Source organism: Syngnathus typhle, linkage group LG10, assembly GCF_033458585.1.
Source record: "Syngnathus typhle isolate RoL2023-S1 ecotype Sweden linkage group LG10, RoL_Styp_1.0, whole genome shotgun sequence".
In the NCBI taxonomy this organism is placed as follows: Eukaryota; Metazoa; Chordata; class Actinopteri; order Syngnathiformes; family Syngnathidae; genus Syngnathus; species Syngnathus typhle.
In genome coordinates, this window is record NC_083747.1 from 108,851 (window position 1) to 125,010 (window position 16,160).

The 16,160-nt window shown below is 33.7% G+C and overlaps 1 protein-coding gene across 1 annotated transcript in view; it reads right to left on the reverse strand.

The window, feature by feature from the left end:
• The window catches only part of LOC133161359 (WD repeat domain phosphoinositide-interacting protein 4-like), a 73,305-nt gene that overhangs the window by 197 nt on the left and 56,948 nt on the right, over window positions 1-16,160 (reverse strand). The window contains exons 2-9 of the mRNA XM_061289797.1: window positions 1,405-1,479; window positions 1,235-1,339; window positions 1,070-1,175; window positions 893-987; window positions 737-816; window positions 452-660; window positions 262-363; window positions 55-200 (exon numbers count right to left, since the gene is read on the reverse strand). Coding sequence (XP_061145781.1) covers window positions 55-200; window positions 262-363; window positions 452-660; window positions 737-816; window positions 893-987; window positions 1,070-1,175; window positions 1,235-1,339; window positions 1,405-1,479 — 918 coding nt within the window. The remainder of the gene's footprint in view (window positions 1-54; window positions 201-261; window positions 364-451; window positions 661-736; window positions 817-892; window positions 988-1,069; window positions 1,176-1,234; window positions 1,340-1,404; window positions 1,480-16,160) is intronic.

A 16,160-nucleotide genomic window follows, 5' to 3' on the forward strand; every position in this document is an offset into this window, starting at 1 on the left:
TGTTAGAGGCAAAATGTGGCCGGTGCGCAGCAAACGACGACCCCTCCCTCGGACCGATGACGGAGTTGACGTTCTTGGATGTGTTCTTCCCGAAGGCGCAGATGCAGGCGCACTCGGCGGGCACGGTGAAGCTGGCCAGCGACCACTGGCTGTCCACGTACTGGCCGATGACGGGGCCCACCTTGCCCACGCGCGCCAACCTGGCAGGCGCACACGCACGTTGAAGAGGGAGTGGGCGAGGGAGCGGGGCGGCGGCCTTACGCGGAGCGGCGGTTAAGTTTGGTGTCTTTCAGGGCGAAGATGTGGACCGTCCCTTTGTCACTGGATGCGCACAAGAAGGACGAGTCGTGACTGAAGTTGAGGCTGTGCAGGTGCGGGGAGGGGACATGGTCAGCGGTGAGCAAACCGACAATTAAAAAAAATAATAATAATAAGGGGGGGGCACGCTTACCAGTAGAGCGTGGCGGGGTCGGTGCCTCGCCGCAGCTCCACCAGTTTGTCGCGGCTGCTGGTGTCAAAGAGGCGTATGAGCGTCCCCTTGCGAGAGGCCGAGGCGGCCACGCTTCCCGGCTGGTTGAGCGCCAGGCAGGCGATCTCGCTCTGGTGCGCGTTGATGGTGAACGGCGCCGACGACGTCCCGGGCTTGCTGTTGGACAGGTCCTGGAGGGCGGGAGCGGACTAATGACGGCGACGCAGGCTCTCCCACGTACGCTTGGAAGTGTGAGGGGCAATTTACCGCCAGCTGCAGACTTCCACATTTGTGTCCCGGGAAAACCAGCAGCTGCTTGTCCAGACTCGGACACAAGTCGCACAGACCTGGTGGAAAAGCAGACGCTAATAAAAGGAAGCCGCGCGACTGACTGGCCGAGCGCTCGCTGGCTCACTCGCTCACCTTTGGAGTTGTCGCGCGTATCAAACTCAAAGAGCTTGAGCGGCTTGTCGGGAAAGCTGTACACATAGATCCTGTTCTTCAACACCATGACGATCCTGGGAGGAGGCAGCCCGCCAATTTGTTTGCTTTCAACGTTTGCGCTCCTCTCGGCCAGTTTAGCGAGCCGCCGCCACTCACTTGTCGTGTCGCATCCGGACCGCCAGCACCGGCTTGGTGAAGGTGAACTCCAGGACCAGCTTGTCTTTGGCGTCTCGGGAATCGCACGCGGCATCCCAGATCAGCACTGAAAAGTCACACCGGTTGGCTTCATGGTCGTGCTCGCCCAATTCAAAAGGCACCCACCGAATATCTCAGAGAACTTGGGGCTGACTCCGCCCCCGACCACGGCCAGCAGGTTGGAGCGATGCAGCATGGAGCACGACGCCACGCTGCCCACCTGCTCGTGATCTGCATAGCAGACGGCGGGCCACGTTAGCAGGCGCCCGGCCAGCGCCGAGCAGCAAGACGCTCACCCAAGTGGCCCTTCTCCATCAAAGGCTCCACATTGTAAATGCGCACACCAGACTCCATGGAGGAGCAGAAACAACCTAAAAGCAAAGCAACGACTGTCACATCTCCAATCCGGTCATGCATTTTCAACATGGCGTGTGGCGTTCAGGACTCTCGGCCTAAATTGTCAGTCTGTGGGAATGGCCCGTTGTCTACTTGGTTTCCAGTCCTTGCCCAAAGACAGCCGGGCTAGGCTACAGCGATACCTGTTCTGCGGATGGACGAGTAGGGGGCACACTGCAAACGATTTTGGAGCGATCTGGCAAAAAATGCCCGTCGCATGTTGATCAAATTTTCTTTGAAACATTGCTCGTGCCTGCAAAGACTGGCTGGAAGCGCGTTACGATTTATAGACCAGAAATAGACGTCTAAAATAGGTTGATTTTTAGATCTAAAATAGGTTGATATATAAGACATAAAATAGACGCCTAAATTAGGTTGATTTATAGACCCTTAGGTTGATTTATAGACCTAAAGTAGACGCTTAAAATAGGTTGATTTTTAGATCTAAAATAGGTTGATATATAGACCTAAAATAGACGATTTATAGACCAGAAATAGACGTCTAAAATAGGTTGATTTTTAGATCTAAAATAGGTTGATATATAGACCTAAAATAGACGCCTAAATTAGGTTGATTTATAGACCCTTAGGTTGATTTATAGACCTAAAGTAGACGTTTAAAATAGGTTTATTTATAGATCTAAAATAGACCAGAAATAGACGTCTAAAATAGGTTGATTTTTAGATCTAAAATAGGTTGATATATAGACCTAAAATAGACGCCTAAATTAGGTTGATTTATAGACCCTTAGGTTGATTTATAGACCTAAAGTAGACGTTTAAAATAGATCTAAAATAGGTTGATTTATAGACCAGAAATAGACGTCTAAAATATGTTGATTTTTAGATCTACAATAGGTTGATATATAGACCTAAAATAGACGCCTAAATTAGGTTGATTTATAGACCCTTAGGTTGATTTATAGACCTAAAGTAGACGTTTAAAATAGATCTAAAATAGGTTGATTTATAGACCAGAAATAGACGTCTAAAATAGGTTGATTTTTAGATCTAAAATAGGTTGATATATAGACCTAAATTAGACGCCTAAATTAGGTTGATTTATAGACCCTTAGGTTGATTTATAGACCTAAAGTAGACGTTTAAAATAGGTTTAATTATAGATCTAAAATAGACCAGAAATAGACGTCTAAAATAGGTTGATTTTTTAGATCTAAAATAGGTTGATATATAGACCTAAAATAGACGCCTAGATTAGGTTGATTTATAGACCCTTAGGTTGATTTATAGACCTGTTGTAGACGTTTAAAATAGGTTTATTTATAGATCTAAAATAGGTTGATTAATAGACCAGAAATAGACGTCTAAAATAAGTTGATTTTTAGATCTAAAATAGGTTGATATATAGACCTAAAATAGACGCCTAAATTAGGTTGATTTACAGACCCTTAGGTTGATTTATAGACCTAAAGTAGACTTTTAAAATAGGTTTAAAATAATTAAACATTAAATATGATCATATTTTGGAATTTTGAAGTCTGAACAAGCCGTAAGTTGTATAAATAATGCACAGAAGTTGTTTGCGTTTAACAAGCATATTGATCCGTACATGTGAATTGGTTATTCCTGTACCACTGATAAAGATAAAATTAAGTTGATTTTCAGACCAAAAATAGACGTTTAAAAAAGGTTGATTTTTAAACCAAAAATTGACTAAACAAGGTTGATTTTTAAACCAAAAATAGACGTCTAAAAAAGGTTGATTTTTAAACCAAAAATAGACGTCTAAAATAGGGTGATTTTTAAACCAAAAATAGACGTCTAAAATAGGTTGATTTTTAAACCAAAAATAGACGTCTAAAAAAGGTTGATTTTTAAACCAAAAATAGACGTCTAAAATAGGTTGATTTTTAAACCAAAAATAGACGTCTAAAATAGGTTGATTTTTAAACCAAAAATAGACGTCTAAAAAAGGTTGATTTTTAAACCAAATCTAGACGTCTAAAATAGGTTGATTTTTAAACCAGAAATAGACGTCTAAAATAGGTTGATTTTTAAACCAGAAATAGACGTCTAAAATAGGTTGATTTTTAGATCTAAAATAGGTTGATATATAGACATAAAATGGACACCTGAATTAGGTTGATTTATAGACCCTTAGGTTGATTTATAGACCTAAAGTAGACGTTTAAAATAGGTTTATTTATAGATCTAAAATAGGTTGATTTATAGACCAGAAATAGACATCTAAAATAGGTTGATTTTTAGATCTAAAATAGGTTGATATATAGACCTAAAATAGACGCCTAAATTAGGTTGATTTATAGACCCTTAGGTTGATTTATAGACCTAAAGTAGACGTTTAAAATAGGTTTATTTTTAGATCTAAAATATGTTGATATATAGACCTAAAATAGACGATTTATAGACCAGAAATAGACGTCTAAAATAGGTTGATTTTTAGATCTAAAATAGGTTGATATATAGACCTAAAATAGACGCCTAAATTAGGTTGAATTATAGACCCTTAGGTTGATTTATAGACCTAAAGTAGACGTTTAAAATAGGTTTATTTTTAGATCTAAAATAGGTTGATATATAGACCTAAAATAGACGATTTATAGACCAGAAATAGACGTCTAAAATAGGTTGATTTTTAGATCTAAAATAGGTATATATATAGACCTAAAATAGACGCCTAAATTAGGTTGATTTAGACCTAAAGTAGACGTTTAAAATAGATCTAAAATAGGTTGATTTATAGACCAAAAATAGACGTCTAAAATAGGTTGATTTTTAAACCAAAAATAGACGTCTGAAAAAGGTTGATTTTTAAACCAAAAATAGACGTCTAAAAAAGGTTGATTTTAAAACCAAAAATAGACGTCTAAAATAGGTTGATTTTTAAACCAAAAATAGACGTCTAAAATAGGTTGATTTTTAAACCAGAAATAGACGTCTAAAATAGGTTGATTTTTAGATCTAAAATAGGTTGATATATAGACCTAAAATGGACACCTAAATTAGGTTGATTTATAGACCCTTAGGTTGATTTATAGACCTAAAGTAGACGTTTAAAATAGGTTTATTTATAGATCTAAAATAGGTTGATTTATAGACCAGAAATATACGTCTAAAATAGGTTGATTTTTTTAGATCTAAAATAGGTTGATATATAGACCTAAAATAGACCCCTAGATTAGGTTGATTTATAGACCCTTGGGTTGATTTATAGACCTAACGTAGACGTTTAAAATAGGTTTATTTATAGATCTAAAATAGGTTGATTAATAGACCAGAAATAGACGTCTAAAATAGGTTGATTTTTAGATCTAAAATGGGTTGATATATAGACCTAAAATAGACGCCTAAATTAGGTTGATTTATACACCCTTAGGTTGATTTATAGACCTAAAGTAGACGTTTAAATTAGGTTTAATTATAGATCTAAAATAGACCAGAAATAGACGTCTAAAATAGGTTGATTTTTAGATCTAAAATAGGTTGATATATAGACCTAAAATAGGTTGATTTATAGACCAGAAATAGACGTCTAAAATAGGTTGATTTTTAGATCTAAAATAGGTTGATATATAGACCTAAAATAGACGCCTAAATTAGGTTGATTTATAGACCTAAAGTAGACGTTTAAAATAGGTTTAATTATAGATCTAAAATAGACCAGAAATAGACGTCTAAAATAGGTTGATTTTTAGATCTAAAATAGGTTGATATATAGACCTAAAATGGACACCTAAATTAGGTTGATTTATAGACCCTTAGGTTGATTTATAGACCTAAAGTAGACGTTTAAAATAGGTTTATTTATAGATCTAAAATATGTTGATTTATAGACCAGAAATAGACGTCTAAAATAGGTTGATTTTATAGATTTAAAATAGGTTGATATATAGACCTAAAATAGACGCCTATATTAGGTTGATTTATAGACCCTTAGGTTGATTTATAGACCTAACGTAGACGTTTAAAATAGGTTTATTTATAGATCTAAAATAGGTTGATTAATAGACCAGAAATAGACGTCTAAAATAGGTTGATTTTTAGATCTAAAATAGGTTGATATATAGACCTAAAATAGACGCCTAAATTAGGTTGATTTATAGACCCTTAGGTTGATTTATAGACCTAAAGTAGACGTTTAAAATAGGTTTAATTATAGATCTAAAATAGACCAGAAATAGACGTCTAAAATAGGTTGATTTTTAGATCTAAAATAGGTTGATATATAGACGTAAAATAGACGCCTAAATTAGGTTGATTTATAGACCCTTAGGTTGATTTATAGACCTAAAGTAGACGTTTAAAATAGATCTAAAATAGGTTGATTTATAAACCAGAAATAGACGTCTAAAATAGGTTGATTTTTAGATCTAAATTAGGTTGATATATAGACCTAAATAGACGCCTAAATTAGGTTGATTTATAGACCCTTAGGTTGATTTATAGACCTAAAGTAGACGTTTAAAATAGGTTTATTTATAGATCTAAAATAGGTTGATTTATAGACCAGAAATAGACGTCTAAAATAGGTTAATTTTTTAGATTTAAAATAGGTTGATATATAGACCTAAAATAGACGCCTATATTAGGTTGATTTATAGACCCTTAGGTTGATTTATAGACCTAACGTAGACGTTTAAAATAGGTTTATTTATAGATCTAAAATAGGTTGATTTATAGACCAGAAATAGACGTCTAAAATAGGATGATTTTTAGATCTAAAATAGGTTGATATATAGACCTAAAATAGACGCCTAAATTAGGTTGATTTATAGACCCTTAGGTTGATTTATAGACCCTAAAGTAGACGTTTAAAATAGGTTTATTTATAGATCTAAAATAGACCAGAAATAGACGTCTAAAATAGGTTGATTTTTAGATCTAAAATAGGTTGATATATAGACGTAAAATAGACGCCTAAATTAGGTTGATTTATAGACCCTTAGGTTGATTTATAGACCTAAAGTAGACGTTTAAAATAGATCTAAAATAGGTTGATTTATAGACCAGAAATAGACGTCTAAAATAGGTTGATTTTTAGATCTAAAATAGGTTGATATATAGACCTAAAATAGACGCCTAAATTAGGTTGATTTATAGACCCTTAGGTTGATTTATAGACCTAAAGTAGACGTTTAAAATAGGTTTATTTATAGATCTAAAATAGGTTGATTTATAGACCAGAAATAGACGTCTAAAATAGGTTGATTTTTAGATCTAAAATAGGTTGATATATAGACCTAAAATAGACGCCTAAATTAGGTTGATTTATAGACCCTTAGGTTGATTTATAGACCTAAAGTAGACGTTTAAAATAGGTTTAATTATAGATCTCAAATAGACCAGAAATAGACGTCTAAAATAGGTTGATTTTTAGATCTAAAATAGGTTGATATATAGACCTAAAATAGACGATTTATAGACCAGAAATAGACGTCTAAAATAGGTTGATTTTTAGATCTAAAATAGGTTGATATATAGACCTAAAATAGACGCCTAAATTAGGTTGATTCATAGACCCTTAGGTTGATTTATAGACCTAAAGTAGACGTTTAAAATAGGTTTATTTTTAGATCTAAAATAGGTTGATATATAGACCTAAAATAGACGATTTATAGAGCAGAAATAGACGTCTAAAATAGGTTGATTTTTAGATCTAAAATAGGTTGATATATAGACCTAAAATAGACGCCTAAATTAGGTTGAATTATAGACCCTTAGGTTGATTTATAGACCTAAAGTAGACGTTTAAAATAGGTTTATTTTTAGATCTAAAATAGGTTGATATATAGACCTAAAATAGACGATTTATAAACCAGAAATAGACGTCTAAAATAGGTTGATTTTTAGATCTAAAATAGGTTGATATATAGACCTAAAATAGACGCCTAAATTAGGTTGATTTATAGACCTAAAGTAGACGTTTAAAATAGATCTAAAATAGGTTGATTTATAGACCAGAAATAGACGTCTAAAATAGGTTGATTTTTAGATCTAAAATAGGTTGATATATAGACCTAAAATAGACGTCTAAATTAGGTTGATTTATAGACCCTTAGGTTGATTTATAGACCTAAAGTAGACGTTTAAAATAGGTTTAATTATAGATCTCAAATAGACCAGAAATAGACGTCTAAAATAGGTTTATTTTTAGATCTAAAATAGGTTGATATATATACCTAAAATAGACGATTTATAGACCAGAAATAGACGTCTAAAATAGGTTGATTTTTTAGATCTAAAATAGGTTGATATATAGACCTAAAATAGACCCCTAGATTAGGTTGATTTATAGACCCTTAGGTTGATTTATAGACCTAACGTAGACGTTTAAAATAGGTTTATTTATAGATCTAAAATAGGTTGATTTTTAGATCTAAAATAGGTTGATATATAGACCTAAAATAGACGCCTAAATTAGGTTGATTTATAGACCATTAGGTTGATTTATAGACCTAAAGTAGACGTTTAAAATAGGTTTATTTTTAGATCTAAAATAGGTTGATATATCGACCTAAAATAGACGATTTATAGACCAGAAATAGACGTCTAAAATAGGTTTATTTTTAGATCTAAAATAGGTTGATATATAGACCTAAAATAGACGCCTAAATTAGGTTGATTTATAGACCCTTAGGTGGATTTATAGACCTAAAGTAGACGTTTAAAATAGGTTCATTTATAGATCTAAAATAGACCAGAAATAGACGTCTAAAATAGGTTGATTTTTAGATCTAAAATAGGTTGATATATAGACCTAAAATAGACGCCTAAATTAGGTTGATTTATAGACACTTAGGTTGATTTATAGACCTAAAGTAGACGTTTAAAATAGATCTAAAATAGGTTGATTTATAGACCAGAAATAGACGTCTAAAATAGGTTGATTTTTAGATCTAAAATAGGTTGATATATAGACCTAAATTAGACGCCTAAATTAGGTTGATTTATAGACCCTTAGGTTGATTTATAGACCTAAAGTAGACGTTTAAAATAGGTTTAATTATAGATCTAAAATAGACCAGAAATAGACGTCTAAAATAGGTTGATTTTTTAGATCTAAAATAGGTTGATATATAGACCTAAAATAGACGCCTAAATTAGGTTGATTTATAGACCCTTAGGTTGATTTATAGACCTAAAGTAGACGTTTAAAATAGATCTAAAATAGGTTGATTTATAGACCAGAAATAGACGTCTAAAATAGGTTGATTTTTAGATCTAAAATAGGTTGATATATAGACCTAAATTAGACGCCTAAATTAGGTTGATTTATAGACCCTCAGGTTGATTTATAGACCTAAAGTAGACGTTTAAAATAGGTTTAATTATAGATCTAAAATAGACCAGAAATAGACGTCTAAAATAGGTTGATTTTTTAGATCTAAAATAGGTTGATATATAGACCTAAAATAGACGCCTAGATTAGGTTGATTTATAGACCCTTAGGTTGATTTATAGACCTATTGTAGACGTTTAAAATAGGTTTATTTATAGATCTAAAATAGGTTGATTAATAGACCAGAAATAGACGTCTAAAATAAGTTGATTTTTAGATCTAAAATAGGTTGATATATAGACCTAAAATAAACGCCTAAATTACGTTCATTAATAGACCCTTAGGTTGATTTATAGACCTAAAGTAGACTTTTAAAATAGGTTTAAAATAATTAAACATTAAATATGATCATATTTTGGAATTTTCAAGTCTGAACAAGCCGTAAGTTGTATAAATAATACACAGAAGTTGTTTGCGTTTAACAAGCATATTGATCCGTACATGTGAATTGGTTATTCCTGTACCACTGATAAAGATAAAATTAAGTTGATTTTCAGACCAAAAATAGACGTTTAAAAAAGGTTGATTTTTAAACCAAAAATTGACTAAACAAGGTTGATTTTTGAACCAAAAATAGACGTCTAAAAAAGGTTGATTTTTAAACCAAAAATAGACGTCTAAAATAGGTTGATTTTTAAACCAAAAATAGACGTCTAAAATAGGTTGATTTTTAAACCAAAAATAGACGTCTAAAAAAGGTTGATTTTTAAACCAAAAATAGACGTCTAAAATAGGTTGATTTTTAAACCAAAAATAGACGTCTAAAAAAGGTTGATTTTTCAACCAAATCTAGACGTCTAAAATAGGTTGATTTTTAAACCAGAAATAGACGTCTAAAATAGGTTGATTTTTAGATCTAAAATAGGTTGATATATAGACCTAAAATGTACACCTGAATTAGGTTGATTTATAGACCCTTAGGTTGATTTATAGACCTAAAGTAGACGTTTAAAATAGGTTTATTTATAGATTCAAGATTCAAGAGTTTTTATTCGCCATGTTTGAGCGTGCCAAACAAGGAATTTGACTTCGGTAGAAACACACCCTCTGTTCAACATTTAGGTGACTAACAACATTCAGGACATGTGAATAATGGCAAAAACAGTGTAGACAAATTCAAAAAGGTGTGAGGAGCAGGATGTTATTGCACAGCAATCTCTCTGAGACTCTATGAGTGGTGTGAGTTCATCAGAGCAACAGCCTGGGGGAAGAAGCTGTCTCTGTGTCTGCTGGTTTTGGCGTACCGAGCTCTATAACGCCGTCCGGAGGGGAGTAGTTCAAACAGACTGCAACCCGGGTGAGAAGGGTCTGTAGAGATGTTCCTTGCCCGATTCCTGGTCCTGGACAGGTACAAGTCTTGGATAGATGGGAGGTTGATTCCAATGATCTTTTCTGCAGTTCTGATTGTCCGTTGTAGTCTGTGCTTGTCTTGTTTGGAGGCCGATCCAAACCAGACAGTGATGGAGGTGCAGAGGACAGACTGGATGATGGCAGTGTAGAAGGTCTTCAGAAGCTCTCGCGGCAGGTTGAACTTCTTGAGCTGTCTCAGGAAGTACAGCCTCTGCTGGGCCTTCTTCCGGACAGAGTCTATGTGGCCGGTCCATTTCAGGTCCCGAGAGATTGTGGTTCCCAGGAACTTGAAGGTGTCTGTGGAAAGAATAGTATTACTGCAGATAGTGAGGGGTAAAAGTGGTGAAGGGTCTCGCCTGAAATCCACTGTCATCTCCACGGTCTTGAGCAAGTTCAGCTCCAGATGGTTTTGACTGCACCAGTGGACCAGCCGCTGCACCTCCTGTCTGTACGCAGTCTCATCACCGTCCTGGATCAGTCCGATGAGAGTGGTGTCGTCTGCATACTTCAGGAGCTTCACAGGGGAGTCACCTGAGGAGAAATCATTGGTGTAGAGGGAGAAGAGCAGTGGGGAGAGGACGCAACCCTGAGGGGCTCCAGTGTTGGTGGTCCGGGTGTCAGATGTGATGCCCCCCAGCCTCACACGCTGTCTCCTGTTGGTCAGGAAGCTGGTGATCCACTGACAGGTGGAGGCAGGCACCGCAAGCTGGATGAGCTTCTGTTGGAGGATGTCAGGGGCGATGGTGTTGAACGCCGAGCTGAAGTCCACGAACAGGATCCTGGCGTACGTTCCTGGGGTGTCCAGGTGGTGCAGGATGTAGTGCAGTCCCATGTTGACCGCATCATCCACTGACCTGTTTGCCCGGTAGGCAAACTGGAGGGGGTCAAGCAGGGGGCCCGTGACCTCCTTCAGGTGGTTCAGCACTAACCTCTCGAACGATTTCATGACCTCAGATGTCAGTGCGACGGGTCTATAGTCATTCAGACCTGTGATGGCGGGCTTCTTGGCTACTGGAACGATGGTGGAGCTCTTGAAGCACGAGGGCACCTCACACAGCTCCAGAGAACGGTTGAAGATCCGTTCAAAGGTGGGCGCCAGCTGCTCAGCGCAGACTTTCAAGCAGGAAGGTGACGTCTAAAATAGGTTGATTTTTTAGATCTAAAATAGGTTGATATATAGACCTAAATAGACGCCTAGATTAGGTTGATTTATAGACCCTTAGGTTGATTTATAGACCTAACGTAGACGTTTAAAATAGGTTTATTTATAGATCTAAAATAGGTTGATTTATAGACCAGAAATAGACGTCTAAAATAGGTTGATTTTTAGATCTAAAATAGGTTGATATATAGACTTAAAATAGACGCCTAAATTAGGTTGATTTATAGACCCTTAGGTTGATTTATAGACCTAAAGTAGACGTTTAAAATAGATCTAAAATAGGTTGATTTATAGACCAGAAATAGACGTCTAAAATAGGTTGATTTTTAGATCTAAAATGGGTTGATATATAGACCTAAAATAGACGCCTAAGTTAGGTTGATTTATAGACCCTTAGGTTGATTTATAGACCTAAAGTAGACGTTTAAAATAGGTTTAATTATAGATCTCAAATAGACCAGAAATAGACGTCTAAAATAGGTTGATTTTTAGATCTAAAATAGGTTGATATATAGACCTAAAATAGACGATTTATAGACCAGAAATAGACGTCTAAAATAGGTTGATTTTTAGATCTAAAATAGGTTGATATATAGACCTAAAATACATGCCTAAATTAGGTTGATTTATAGACCCTTAGGTTGATTTATAGACCTAAAGTAGACGTTTAAAATAGGTTGATTTTTAGATCTAAAATAGGTTGATATATAGACCTAAAATAGACGATTTATAGACCAGAAATAGACGTCTAAAATAGGTTGATTTTTAGATCTAAAATAGGTCGATATATAGACCTAAAATAGACTCCTAAATTAGGTTGATTTATAGACCCTTAGGTTGATTTATAGACCTAAAGTAGACGTTTAAAATAGATCTAAAATAGGTTGATTTATAGACCAGAAATAGACGTCTAAAATAGGTTGATTTTTAGATCTAAAATAGGTTGATATATAGACCTAAAATAGACGCCTAAATTAGGTTGATTTATAGACCCTTAGGTTGATTTATAGACCTAAAGTAGACGTTTAAAATAGATCTAAAATAGGTTGATTTATAGACCAGAAATAGACGTCTAAAATAGGTTGATTTTTTAGATCTAAATTAGGTTGATATATAGACCTAAAATAGACACCTAGATTAGGTTGATTTATAGACCCTTAGGTTGATTTATAGACCTAACGTAGACGTTTAAAATAGGTTTATTTATAGATCTAAAATAGGTTGATTTATAGACCAGAAATAGACGCCTAAAATAGGTTGATTTTTAGATCTAAAATAGGTTGATATATAGACCTAAAATAGACGCCTAAATTAGGTTCATTTATAGACCCTTAGGTTGATTTATAGACCTAAAGTAGACGTTTAAAATAGATCTAAAATAGGTTGATTTATAGACCAGAAATAGACGTCTAAAATAGGTTGATTTTTAGATCTAAAATAGGTTGATATATAGACCTAAAATATGCGCCTAAATTAGGTTGATTTATAGACCCTTAGGTTGATTTATAGACCTAAAGTAGACGTTTAAAATAGATCTAAAATAGGTTGATTTATAGACAAGAAATAGACGTCTAAAATAGGTTGATTTTTAGATCTAAAATAGGTTGATATATAGACCTAAAATAGACGCCTAAATTAGGTTGATTTATAGACCCTTAGGTTGATTTATAGACCTAAAGTAGACGTTTAAAATAGGTTTATTTATAGATCTAAAATAGGTTGATTTATAGACCAGAAATAGACGTCTAAAATAGGTTGATTTTTAGATCTAAAATAGGTTGATATATAGACCTAAAATAGACGCCTAAATTAGGTTGATTTATAGACCCTTAGGTTGATTTATAGACCTAAAGTAGACGTTTAAAATAGGTTTAATTATAGATCTCAAATAGACCAGAAATAGACGTCTAAAATAGGTTGATTTTTAGATCTAAAATAGGTTGATATATAGACCTAAAATAGACGATTTATAGACCAGAAATAGACGTCTAAAATAGGTTGATTTTTAGATCTAAAATAGGTTGATATATAGACCTAAAATAGACGCCTAAATTAGGTTGATTTATAGACCCTTAGGTTGATTTATAGACCTAAAGTAGACGTTTAAAATAGGTTTATTTTTAGATCTAAAATAGGTTGATATATAGACCTAAAATAGACGATTTATAGAGCAGAAATAGACGTCTAAAATAGGTTGATTTTTAGATCTAAAATAGGTTGATATATAGACCTAAAATAGACGCCTAAATTAGGTTGAATTATAGACCCTTAGGTTGATTTATAGACCTAAAGTAGACGTTTAAAATAGGTTTATTTTTAGATCTAAAATAGGTTGATATATATCCCTAAAATAGACGATTTATAAACCAGAAATAGACGTCTAAAATAGGTTGATTTTTAGATCTAAAATAGGTTGATATATAGACCTAAAATAGACGCCTAAATTAGGTTGATTTATAGACCTAAAGTAGACGTTTAAAATAGATCTAAAATAGGTTGATTTATAGACCAGAAATAGACGTCTAAAATAGGTTGATTTTTAGATCTAAAATAGGTTGATATATAGACCTAAAATAGACGCCTAAATTAGGTTGATTTATAGACCCTTAGGTTGATTTATAGACCTAAAGTAGACGTTTAAAATAGGTTTAATTATAGATCTCAAATAGACCAGAAATAGACGTCTAAAATAGGTTTATTTTTAGATCTAAAATAGGTTGATATATATACCTAAAATAGACGATTTATAGACCAGAAATAGACGTCTAAAATAGGTTGATTTTTTAGATCTAAAATAGGTTGATATATAGACCTAAAATAGACCCCTAGATTAGGTTGATTTATAGACCCTTAGGTTGATTTATAGACCTAACGTAGACGTTTAAAATAGGTTTATTTATAGATCTAAAATAGGTTGATTTTTAGATCTAAAATAGGTTGATATATAGACCTAAAATAGACGCCTAAATTAGGTTGATTTATAGACCATTAGGTTGATTTATAGACCTAAAGTAGACGTTTAAAATAGGTTTATTTTTAGATCTAAAATAGGTTGATATATCGACCTAAAATAGACGATTTATAGACCAGAAATAGACGTCTAAAATAGGTTTATTTTTAGATCTAAAATAGGTTGATATATAGACCTAAAATAGACGCCTAAATTAGGTTGATTTATAGACCCTTAGGTTGATTTATAGACCTAAAGTAGACGTTTAAAATAGGTTCATTTATAGATCTAAAATAGACCAGAAATAGACGTCTAAAATAGGTTGATTTTTAGATCTAAAATAGGTTGATATATAGACCTAAAATAGACGCCTAAATTAGGTTGATTTATAGACCCTTAGGTTGATTTATAGACCTAAAGTAGACGTTTAAAATAGATCTAAAATAGGTTGATTTATAGACCAGAAATAGACGTCTAAAATAGGTTGATTTTTAGATCTAAAATAGGTTGATATATAGACCTAAATTAGACGCCTAAATTAGGTTGATTTATAGACCCTTAGGTTGATTTATAGACCTAAAGTAGACGTTTAAAATAGGTTTAATTATAGATCTAAAATAGACCAGAAATAGACGTCTAAAATAGGTTGATTTTTTAGATCTAAAATAGGTTGATATATAGACCTAAAATAGACGCCTAGATTAGGTTGATTTATAGACCCTTAGGTTGATTTATAGACCTATTGTAGACGTTTAAAATAGGTTTATTTATAGATCTAAAATAGGTTGATTAATAGACCAGAAATAGACGTCTAAAATAAGTTGATTTTTAGATCTAAAATAGGTTGATATATAGACCTAAAATAAACGCCTAAATTACGTTCATTAATAGACCCTTAGGTTGATTTATAGACCTAAAGTAGACTTTTAAAATAGGTTTAAAATAATTAAACATTAAATATGATCATATTTTGGAATTTTCAAGTCTGAACAAGCCGTAAGTTGTATAAATAATACACAGAAGTTGTTTGCGTTTAACAAGCATATTGATCCGTTCATGTGAATTGGTTATTCCTGTACCACTGATAAAGATAAAATTAAGTTGATTTTCAGACCAAAAATAGACGTTTAAAAAAGGTTGATTTTTAAACCAAAAATTGACTAAACAAGGTTGATTTTTGAACCAAAAATAGACGTCTAAAAAAGGTTGATTTTTAAACCAAAAATAGACGTCTAAAATAGGTTGATTTTTAAACCAAAAATAGACGTTTAAAAAGGTTGATTTTTAAACCAAAAATAGACGTCTAAAAAAGGTTGATTTTTAAACCAAAAATAGACGTCTAAAATAGGTCGATTTTTAAACCAAAAATAGACGTCTAAAAAAGGTTGATTTTTCAACCAAATCTAGACGTCTAAAATAGGTTGATTTTTAAACCAGAAATAGACGTCTAAAATAGGTTGATTTTTAGATCTAAAATAGGTTGATATATAGACCTAAAATGTACACCTGAATTAGGTTGATTTATAGACCCTTAGGTTGATTTATAGACCTAAAGTAGACGTTTAAAATAGGTTTATTTATAGATTCAAGATTCAAGAGTTTTTATTCGCCATGTTTGAGCGTGCCAAACAAGGAATTTGACTTCGGTAGAAACACACCCTCTGTTCAACATTTAGGTGACTAACAACATTCAGGACATGTGAATAATGGCAAAAACAGTGTAGACAAATTCAAAAAGGTGTGAGGAGCAGGATGTTATTGCACAGCAATCTCTCTGAGACTCTATGAGTGGTGTGAGTTCATCAGAGCAACAGCCTGGGGGAAGAAGCTGTCTCTGTGTCTGCTGGTTTTGGCGTACCGAGCTCTATAACGC